General features: G+C 38.4%; 1 protein-coding gene across 5 annotated transcripts in view; it reads left to right on the top strand.

Annotated features, from left to right (window-relative positions):
• The window catches only part of LOC122846661 (CAP-Gly domain-containing linker protein 4-like), a 28,654-nt gene extending 22,542 nt beyond the window's left edge, over positions 1-6,112 (top strand). For all 5 annotated transcript variants that reach the window (XM_044143741.1, XM_044143742.1, XM_044143739.1 and 2 more), the window contains 3 exons: positions 2,505-2,569; positions 3,534-3,612; positions 3,857-6,112. In XM_044143741.1, coding sequence (XP_043999676.1) covers positions 2,505-2,569; positions 3,534-3,612; positions 3,857-4,223 — 511 coding nt within the window. In that variant the 3' untranslated portion in view covers positions 4,224-6,112. The remainder of the gene's footprint in view (positions 1-2,504; positions 2,570-3,533; positions 3,613-3,856) is intronic.
• The last annotated feature ends 4,535 nt before the right edge of the window (positions 6,113-10,647 follow it).

Here is a 10,647-nt window from a genome sequence, read left to right on the forward strand (position 1 = left end):
AACCAGCTAGCCCGTTTGCTATCAAGGTAAGACATGTAATGTGTCTCCAAAAGCCTTTTAAGGTGTTCATTTCTGTAGTTGCAGCTTCTCAATTTGAAGATTAATCTCTTTTGCTATTCTTAGAACCACTGTTGGTCTTAGTGTGTGTTAACACCTGATGGAAAAAGTAGAAAGCCTTAAGATTAAAATCAGACTCTGGCGGCTGATTGACAGACACTGAAATCAGTTTTCTTTTGTCACTCTTAATTAAATGAGCCAAGATGAAAACTCCTACTTTATTAGTTCATAAAGATAAATATTTTCATAAACTTTTTTGCTGGTAAAATCAGATACAGGTCAGGGATGTGGGCACACTAATCTACCACCCAGAGATTGCAGTCATTCAATTTATCTTTAATTGATTGTGATCCATAATTCACGTGAAAACAATGAAGTCTTTTTTTTTCTTTCTTGTATTTATTAAGTTCACCTAAACTAAAAACTCAAACCAGTTTTAGTCTCTAAAAGCAACAATTAAAAGCACTTTATTTATTCCAAAAGGAAAGTAAGTACTGGCATCACTCATATCCTCAGTGTCGTTGTGGACGGTCATGCTGTGGGCTGGAAGGATCTCCAGCAGCAGTTAGTCTTTCATAAACTCTAGAGGCCTCTGATTGCTTTCATGACTTGTTAGCTCAATATCCAGGCAGCAGAGAGATTTCATTAACATGTCCTGGATTTCTCAATCAGTTGTTGGCAAGCACTGCTAATCCACCTCATTTGCTTTTGCTGCTCCTCTTTAAATCCCGACCTGGCTGCACAGTTTGAAACTTAAGCAGAGAGACGTTGGAGTCTGTGATTCAAACTGCTACCTCTTTGAAGGAACCTCCACCGCATTTTCTTTTACATGTTCTAGTCTTCAACGGGGAAATATTGTAATCGGTCACTCAGGTGTCAAACAAAACAAGAAAACCATACCAGCCCCCAAAATTATTGTTGTCTGGGATGACAAACGTTTCTTTTCATGCCCGGAATGGATAATCTGCGATCACTTAGTTTCCCAGTGGATTTTAAATTGCTACCTTTATCAAAATACCTGTAACACATGTTATGTTTTTATGGACAGCAATCAGAAAATCTGCTTGGGAAAATGTGTGACAAACTGTATAACTACGTATTGTTCTGATGTTGGTTCCGGTATTTTGGGATGTGTACATGTTAATCGTTTTGCATTCAGTATGAAATATCAAACCCTGCAGCTCTGCCCTTATTAAATTTCCGCATGACCCAAAGGTTTCCTTTTTACTGTTGTAAACAAATTGAAGCTCCTGGTTTTTATTATTCCAATAAGTTTTGTTTATCAAGAATTAAGGTGAATTAAGGTAACAGCAAAATTAGAAAACCCATAATTAGTTTGCAGCACCTGTATTTCACACTGAACGTATATTACATGATTCATAAGTTCTAAGTATTTTGGCTGAACATGCAGCTGTGCAGCAGCTGTTCAAGGTTTTTGCTTCTCATCAGACCAGTTTCAAAACTGTTCTTTTTTTTTTTTTTTGGTTTGTCTTAACAACCTCAGGTTTTTTTTAAGGTTATTTTAATAACCTTAAACTGGTAAAGTAAAGCACTTTGAAATGCCTTGCTGCTGAAATGTGCTATACAAATAAAATTTGATTGATTGATTGATTGATTGATTTAGTGCCGATACAGATGTTTCCTTAATTGTAAGGATTTCCAAGGTGGCTGTTTATTAAATCAGTTTGTTCCTGGGAAAAGTCCCTGACAGTATTATTCATTGAGTCACTGAATTACTGTATGGCACATTAGCAGCACAACGCCTCAAGTGTATAATGGTCATAACTGAATAAAAGCCATTAAAAGGCAGTTTTCATTTATAACAATGTGTGTTTTCATTTATAACAATGTGTGTGTTTGTGAAAGACTTTATCAGAGCTGATGGACTGTTGCACTTTCATTTCTTTGGATGGTTTGTCTCTGTTCATATTTTCCTCTCAGGGTTTTCTTGTTGCTTTTATTATTATTATTTTTTTAGCACTTCCTTTAGATAGAAGCTGCTTTTGGGGAGTCAGCTCTTGTTTCTCTTTCCTCTTTTATTTCCTAATTAACCTCAGAATAGAGAGTGTGCATGCTTTCCAGCTGTCTAATGAAGGATTTTGCATTCTTCTCCAGAGCGTTCCTTTTCCTCCTTGTTTCTTCTGCTGTCAGCATCTATTGTGACCTATTAGAAAAGTAGACGCTCCATCTTTTCACAAACCCTCTTTGCTATTGTTTCTGTACTCTTACTGTTCTCATTTCTGAAACTTATTGTTTGATATCTGTGCTCAGACCTTCTATTTGTCAGGTTTCGGTGAGGTTACGAAAACAATAATATGGCTGTTGCAAGGTTGCTACTGGCAACTATTTAAGTCACCTTTGTTTTGAAATCTAAAAAATTAATTACTGCTCGATGGTTACTTTAAGACCTCAGAGAGGAGACTAATACTTAATTCCTTTCCTCCCAGGATCCACGGTTCCGTCGACTGCCTTTCAGAGCTCACCACCTCACGACTCAGCCATCCAGTCAGCGGTAAGGATTAGACTCAATTATTTGAAAAGTACAGCTGCAGACAGAGGTTTTTATGCACTCATCAAGGAATGTCATTAATTTGGGGGTTTTAAGCGTCTATTAAACAGTCTTCTTTTTAAATTAGAAAAACTGCTGGGGTTTTCAAAACACAAACTGGGGACAGAAGTTTGAATTTATTTCTTGTTGAAATCCATGCAGGCCTAATTGTATACCTACAGTGGACAGGGATGGGAGGTGTGCTATACCGCAGTGACCCAACTGAATGATGATGATCCTGAATTTATTAGAAAGGTCTTACACCACATATTTCTAATAATAGCCTAATTGGTGGTGATTTCAACTTTGTTATGGACACTTACACTTGGTAGTGAAATCTTCCAAAACATGCAACCCTGTAAAATTTACTGAAAATATGAGCCTGTTTTATATTTGGCTGGTATTTATCTAACTCTTATGGTAGGGAGATCTTCTTTTATTCCAAAGTATCTAATGTTTATACTAGCATGTGTTTCTTCTTAGTTTATGGGAAATTATTCTCTGACAATACCAAGTACCACAGTCCTCAGGCTTTCTGAGAATATGCCCGACCTGAGATATTGGAGATTTAACCTTCAATGTCTTACAGCAACCAAATTCTCTGAATATTTGTAAACACAAATTTGTTTGTTTTTGGAACAAACATTGATGATGATGTTTCTCTTATGTTGTGGGATGCCTTTAAGGCCCATTTAAAAAGCTATATTACATCTTTCCAGCCACCCATCAAAGAAAATGCAGTTGAGCAAAACAATAGAACTAGAAATGCTCAACTAGTTCTCTCTTCTCTCTTTCTCTGGAATTGCAACACTTAAATTTGAGTGGATTGAAACTTTAGACTGGAGATATTTGCACATTTCTCTCAGTGAGGCCAATTCTTATTATGCATCTCTGTGGAACATCCCTGACTCTTATGACTGACATGCAGGGACAATTCGTCGCAGCTTCAGCACATCATCAGCCATCGCCACACCAAAGGAGGGGAACAGGAGGAGCCCGGTTTCCAGGTGGGAATCTTTTTAAAACAGTTTTCCCATCTTTCTTCCCTGAGCCTTTCAGCTTCATCCTAATCCTCCTGCAGCAGTGTCAGAATCAGGAGTTTTGAAATGGCTACGGCATTCTAAAGAGAATGACCTGAGGATCAAGCTATGAGCTCATAAATCACCTGATATTTATTTTTCTCAACACATATTTTCTCATAAACCTTCTTTGCTGTTTTTTACACTCTATTTTCACAAACAAAACATAAAGAAGTCGCTCTACCCCTCACCGCCGTCGCTGGAGCACCCTGAGTGGCAGCAGTGGAGGACTTCCTGGAAGTGTGCCAGGATCCAGTCTGACGTCTTGCTCTGACGGCCAGGTGCGCCTTCATGTGGGCATGCAGGTCTTCCTGACCAGCGCCAACGAGATGGCGTTCATCCGCTTCTTGGGGACCACGGACTTCGCCCCGGGGCTCTGGCTGGGGCTGGAGCTTCGAAGCCCAAAGGGGAAGAACGACGGGTCTGTGGGCAGCCACCGCTACTTCACATGTCGGCCCGGCTACGGCGTGCTGGTCCGGCCCAGCCGGGTCACCTACCGTGGCATCAACGGTTCCCACTTGGTGAATGAGAAAAGCTGAAAACTGTTGAAAACTCGGGGTGGGTTGGATGCAAAGATCTTTGAGCTTTTTGCATTCTCTGTGCTGCAGAACTTGGAGCTGAATAAATAGCTGCTTATTAGTCTTTAAGGTCTAGAGGCAAAAAGCATTTTATAAACTTAAAGATAAATTTGTTTTTCATTAATCTCTCTGCACTATTTAATCTGATTGCACTGACAAGCCTGGTCGTCATAGAATAAGATTAGATTGGGTGTTTGCAAAACATCTTTTAAAACAAAGAGCTAATTTTGATCACATTAGCTGGGATTTTATCAAATAATTATGATTTAATTAAGGCTGTTTCTGTGTTAATGTGAGTGCATGTCAATCGGGAGCATGTTGAATCAGAGATTATGCAACAGGGTCATAGTGTATGTGATGTCAAAGTTATTATTGGTTATTATGATTAAAAATGTTCATCTTAATTAGGATACAGCCACATTAACAGCATTTATTCCACAGACTGTTATTAGCTACAGATAAATGATTCAGTTTGGTGTCAGTTTGCATATTTAACCTGGTTAGGGATGGTTGGTAATAATGTGACAAAAAATATTTTCTTTTTTTGAAATCTCTGCTGTGTAATATGTTTTTATGCCCTAATGTGTGGCTAGTATGGTGGTCAGTAGAGTCACCACTGAAAGAAGGGAGTCGAGCCACTTAAAACCGGAAAGTGGACATTAGGAAACTCCATATAAACAAACACTCAGCTGAGATATTGGGTCATTATTTGTCCTTTATGGGTTAATGGTTCCCAACTCTGATTCTTGATGCACATTGTCCTACATGCTTTCAAAGGAATCAAGCAGGCTGCAGATCCTTCTGCTCATACAATGCAAGAGCATATTCCTATCAAAACAAAACTTCCTTTAGATGTAACATGCCTTTCCTGCCATCATATGTTTGAAAATGAATAAACATGGTTAAGGAAAAAATGTAAGCCCAGAATATATAGGAAATAGTTAAAAACATACAGTAACCACACGTTATAGAAAGCACATCTAGGTAAAAGATATTGACATTTCACCATAATCCCATACAGTCAATAACACTTGAGAGATAGAAGTGTTATTGTGGGAAATACTAGTTTGTCCAGAAATCGAGTCCATTTTTCCCATGTTGTAGAATTTGGTCCACATTAATGAATAGTTTTCATCCATTACTGACAAGGCTGTAAATGTTATTTTTGACACAATCATATCATGCATTTTTGCACAAGAAAAAGTATTTTGTCCACCTTTTGTGATCTTAACTGTGGTAATCCATATAACAGTACTCGAGTAAAGTGGGTTTTCATGGAATAGCATTTAATGGGCCAAAATAATATAGTATGTCTAATTAAAACCGCTTGACACTAGAACTATATAATCATCCACAAGTTTCAAGGATATAAGCTGATTAGTGTGTCTGGGCAGCTCTTCAGAGAACGAGCCATTGATTGCGCATGTGGAAAACAAGGCCTCTGTTCAGTAAAACACTCCTGGCCCGTCCAATTAGAGCATGCCGGCCACAACGGCAGCAGCAGAATCTCCAGCGGCCTTCCCTCATTGATCTGTTTTGGTCAGGCCCCAGGTGATTGAAAAGCTGAAGCTAAGGTTGTCTGAAATGTCTGCAACAGATGAATGGTAGAAAAAAAAACAACAACAATAACATTCTTTCTAAAGTTGAAACATTTCCATCTCCACTCAGAAGAGCTTCTCCTTTATATTAAAGCCACCTTTGATGTATTCTCTTTTCACATCTTTGTTCACCTATAGTTTGTTGGAAGCGAATTTCTGCACTAATGAAAAGTCTTCACTGGGTGTGACGGAAGCGGTTCAGCCTTATGAATTTACATGTTAAAACCTTTAAATAAAATAAGTCTTTCATCATGTCTTTTGGGCTTTCAATTTCTTTCCACAGAAAACGAGCTGCTCAATTCCTGCAGGTTTCTTCGGTCTGTGCTGGAAAACACCCCCCGATGGAACCAGCGTTCACAAATTTGGTGTCGAATAGGAATGACATGCCATATTATGCCATGATTGTGGAGCAAATTGAGGTTTGATTGCTTGCTGTAAATTGTTTTCTATGCTTATTGTTTATCTCTGTAGTCCTAAACAGGAAAGGGTTCAGCAGAGGCAGAGTTCACTCTAAAGTACTGAGATGGATTCGTAGGTGAAAAACTAAATCCATATCATGATAGAAAACGGTGAGTAGAACCATTACTGATGCGACATCTCGCTGGGTAGATTTCTGACTATCAGTCTCTCGTATCGTTTTAATTTACATTAAAATGAACTTTCTTTTATTTCTGTTTAATCACAATCTTTTTCATTTCCTCTATTCTGTTGTACATTTTCTTGATTCCTTTGAGGTTTTGCTGTTGTGTTATTCCTGAGCATGTGTATCAGATTGTTGTTCATTTTTAGCACTAAAGTCATCCATCATGGTTGTCCTCCTGGTGTCTGTCTATAAGTCATCCCTAAGGTTGTGCATCCAACCTTTTAGTTTATTATTTGGAGAAGTGGTTCTGAGAAGAACCGAGGAACACGTGTTCATGCTGCGTGGCAACATTACTTTTAGCAGAAGTGCCTATGAAAACAAGTTGTAGATGTAAAAGCAAGCAGGAGATCTGCAGCCGATGAGAAATGCAGCAAGGGTTCAGACGTCACGCAGAGAAGCTGCGTGCAGGAAGAGAGGCTTTGAAACCATGAAGTAGTTTTCTGTAGCTATCTGGTCCTGTGCTGCTTAATTGTGCCTACCCACATCCTCCACTTTCTTATTATAGATTTATGTAATAAGCCCAATTCTATTGCTCTTTGTTCAGATGTTCTAAAAGATTTATTTAGCATTTCTTCCCTATCTTGTCCTGCTCGGATTATATTTCTGGAACCTCTGCATTGATCTTTTGTAACTGTTTCTTCTTTTGAAACTGTGATCCTGGTGATCAAGACCAGAATCTCATCCAGGTTTCCTAATTCAAACGATTTCTGTATCAGAAACCAACTGATGCATGTTTAGGGGACAGTTTACTGGTTTCTGAAGGAAAACATGCTTTCGTTCTTTCGATTCATGTCGTCTCTGAGCAATTTAACCCTGAGAAACCGAAAAATGTTAACATAAAACAAAAACCAGCTGAGCATCGTTGTGCATGAACACAGCTCCTTTAGGAGACTGACTCATGCCTCGCTTTCATCTTTAAATATCTTCTGTTGAGCAGCGAGAAGCTGGATCTGCTCCAGTCCTGATGATGTCTTTTGAGCCAGTTAGCTGTTTGCCCTTTCTTTTGATTCCAGAAAGTTGTTCTCATCTGCTGGATGTTTTGTTCTGAGCACCTCGGCTAATTTGGTGCTACTAGTGAAGGATTTTGCCTTCAGTTTGGTCCGTTCAAAGGTTTTGCTGGAATTTGAGGTTTTGCAACGATTTGTTTACTTTGGGATGGATTGTGTTCGGTTTTAGTCAACAAAACATTTGTGACTCATGAAACATCCAGACTACCCAAAGACAGCATGTAAGTAAACGAGTTTACGAAAAGATCACAGTTCCTGAGATGAAACTCTTAATGCTGGTCAATGGGACCCTCCAGTTTTTGACTAAAAATGTTGTGTATATATATATATATATATATCTATATATATATATATATATATATATATATATATATATATATATATTTTTTTTTTTTTTTTACAGCACAAAAATTTGAAAACTAAAAAGGTAATTCAGGTAAATTTATTTTCTGGAAGGGAAAAATATAATAGTATTTCACAAATTAATTAGTCTTGAGACAAGTGGGGAAAAAAGTCTAAAGTATAAAACTCTTGACAGTTGTGATTAGAATTTAAAAAGCTGCTATTCTGTGTTATTTTTATTCCCAATAACTTATGAAAAGTTAGATTTTTCTGAACTTTACAGTTCTTTACAGGCTTTTAAAACAACTTTATCAATAAACTGCTTTGCTTATTTTGAGAAAATGTAGTTAATATATAATTAGACATGTTACTTTCAGTACAACTATGGTGCAAAGGGGAAAAAAAAAACTTCTCTCTTCGAATTTGAGATTTAGACACTTAAAAAATATTTTCTACATAAATATTTGTATGAAGTGGCTGAATTTGATTAAATAATTTTCTCTGGAAGGAAGCACTCAGTTCTGTCTGCCCAACAGGAGACAAATGATCAGTGAGCTCAGACTATTTGGTGTGATGGAGAGAAAAATGAGCTCAGCTGAGGAATCCAGTTTGCAGTTTCCAGATAAATACAAACCGACAGCTGCACAAAGCCTTTGTTCGTGTTTACAATACACAGATAATCCTGTTGGGTCTCCATTCACCTCGCCCGGTTTATGTACTATAATGACCAGCTTGCTGTGCGTAATCCTGTTTATTACACATTTGAATTACCGAAATGAGCTGCAGTACTTCCCTTTATTAGCAACGCCAGCCGTTACTGTAGCTTTCTCCTGCACCGGTTTCTAATCTAACCTGGAGATCAGACCAGAATATTCAATTGGATAATAACTAGCGCTTCACCCTCGCCACCACTGCTCCTCCTCTCCAGCAGGACTGCAATGCTTTGCATGTTTATTACGGAGATGCTGCTCTGAGGAGAGCGGCGGCTCTGTCTGAACAGTTTCTAAGGGATGATCAAACAGTCTTTAGTGTGCGCGCGGGGTTGTCAGGAAGCGTTTCCTGTTAAGGATTGCTTGTCTTTACATTCCTGATTAGAATCAGGTGCAAACGGCTCCAGCTTGTTGTCCTGAAGTGACGTTCTTGGGTTTCGGCTCACCCTCTTGTAGCTAAGGTCGGAATGAATGTCAATGAAAGCCAGTCTGGCATCTTTATAGGCGAAGCTTTTCTCCTGAGCGTCTGGAGAGACTTGCACTCTTCTTGCCCTTTTGTTCTCTCATTTTCAGCTCTGCTTGTGGAGCAGCTCAGTGCGGAGAAATAGTCATATTGAGTAAAATTCATGTCACTGCGAAAACAACCAAAGGCGAACAATGATAATTTAATCACTTACAGCCAGATACAAAGTGAAGAGTGATAGTGTGAGCAGAGGTGAGGACGACATTCACAAGGTTGTTTATTGATGGGTTATGGAGTCAGACGGAAATGCAATGTTGTTGGATCAGAACGGTAAGGAGACTTGACTTTTGTTACAAAATTGTAAATACTTAAAGCACTCACAAAACTCGTGAGCTAAATCCTGGTTTGATTTTGATCTACAATTTGGAGAAGTAGCAGCCAAAAGGTGCCAATTAAGTGCTTATCAGTGTGAGCATCTCTTAAAAAAACCAAACAAAACTGGAGTGATTGGAGGCTTTCTGGTTGTCGTCACGATGGAGGGACGTCAACAATGGTGCCCATTACAAATAGGCCTGTTGTGGTAACAAAGTTTGCTGGCTGATTGTCCCAGAAAGCTTTGAGATCAACAATAATATTTTATTAAAACAATTTTCAAGCAATATAATAGTAATGAAAAAAATATTACAAGTTTGCCCTCAAAACTTTTAATTTCAAAAGAACATGTAACACAGGAACTGGTTTAGAGACATTAAATATCAAAAATAAATAAAACGACGTATAAGATGGACACTGGACAGGATGGACAGGGTCTTTACCAGACTATACTGTTTAGTCAATCGTTCTACTGTGTGATTTATTCCAGAAATCTGTCCTGATGTAAGACGATGATTGGAGAAATACTAGAAAGGAAAAAAACCTTAAACTTTGATCTCTAAAGACTGTCATAAAAAAGAAAACACTCTCCACCATCTGTACAGCATGGTGGAGGAGGAATGATGGTTTGAGCAATGTGCAGTCATTGAGTAAACCATGACTAAAGTATTTTGAGAAATGAGTCAACAGTATAATGATCCCAACAACAACGAATCTTCAGCAGATTGGCAGAAAAAAAAATTGTTTGAACCTTAAACTTTGTTAGAAAGCAGTGGTTCTACAGACCCACTGCTCTAAATGTTGGAATTGATCCAACATGCAGTCACATGCTGCAGCCTGTAAGTCAGCTGATGATGTGGCAGCAGGGAAGCATGCAGGGTTGTAGTGGAAATAAATCAAAAAGTATCAGAATGAGGTGAAATGTAATCATCTATTGATGCTGACTGCAGATTTACCTAACCCTGAATCATGACTGAAGCTTCAAATACAAGTGGACAAACAAAGTTTTTTCAATTTCATTCACACAATGAATGTGAATAGTTGATGTAATGACTAAAATAAGCCATGGATGAAAAGGAGTGTAAATGGTATCTTTCCCCTTTGGCGTTGGGATGAATAAATCCTCTGTCTGGTGACCTCCAAACGTTTCTGCTCTCATGTTGTCCGTCTAAAACCTGCACAATCCTCCACTGGCTTGATTCTGGTCTTCAGGTGAACCTCTGGAGCCATTTACTGTTTATAGACCTGAA

Source organism: Gambusia affinis, linkage group LG16 (assembly GCF_019740435.1).
Source record: "Gambusia affinis linkage group LG16, SWU_Gaff_1.0, whole genome shotgun sequence".
NCBI lineage: Eukaryota > Metazoa > Chordata > Actinopteri > Cyprinodontiformes > Poeciliidae > Gambusia > Gambusia affinis.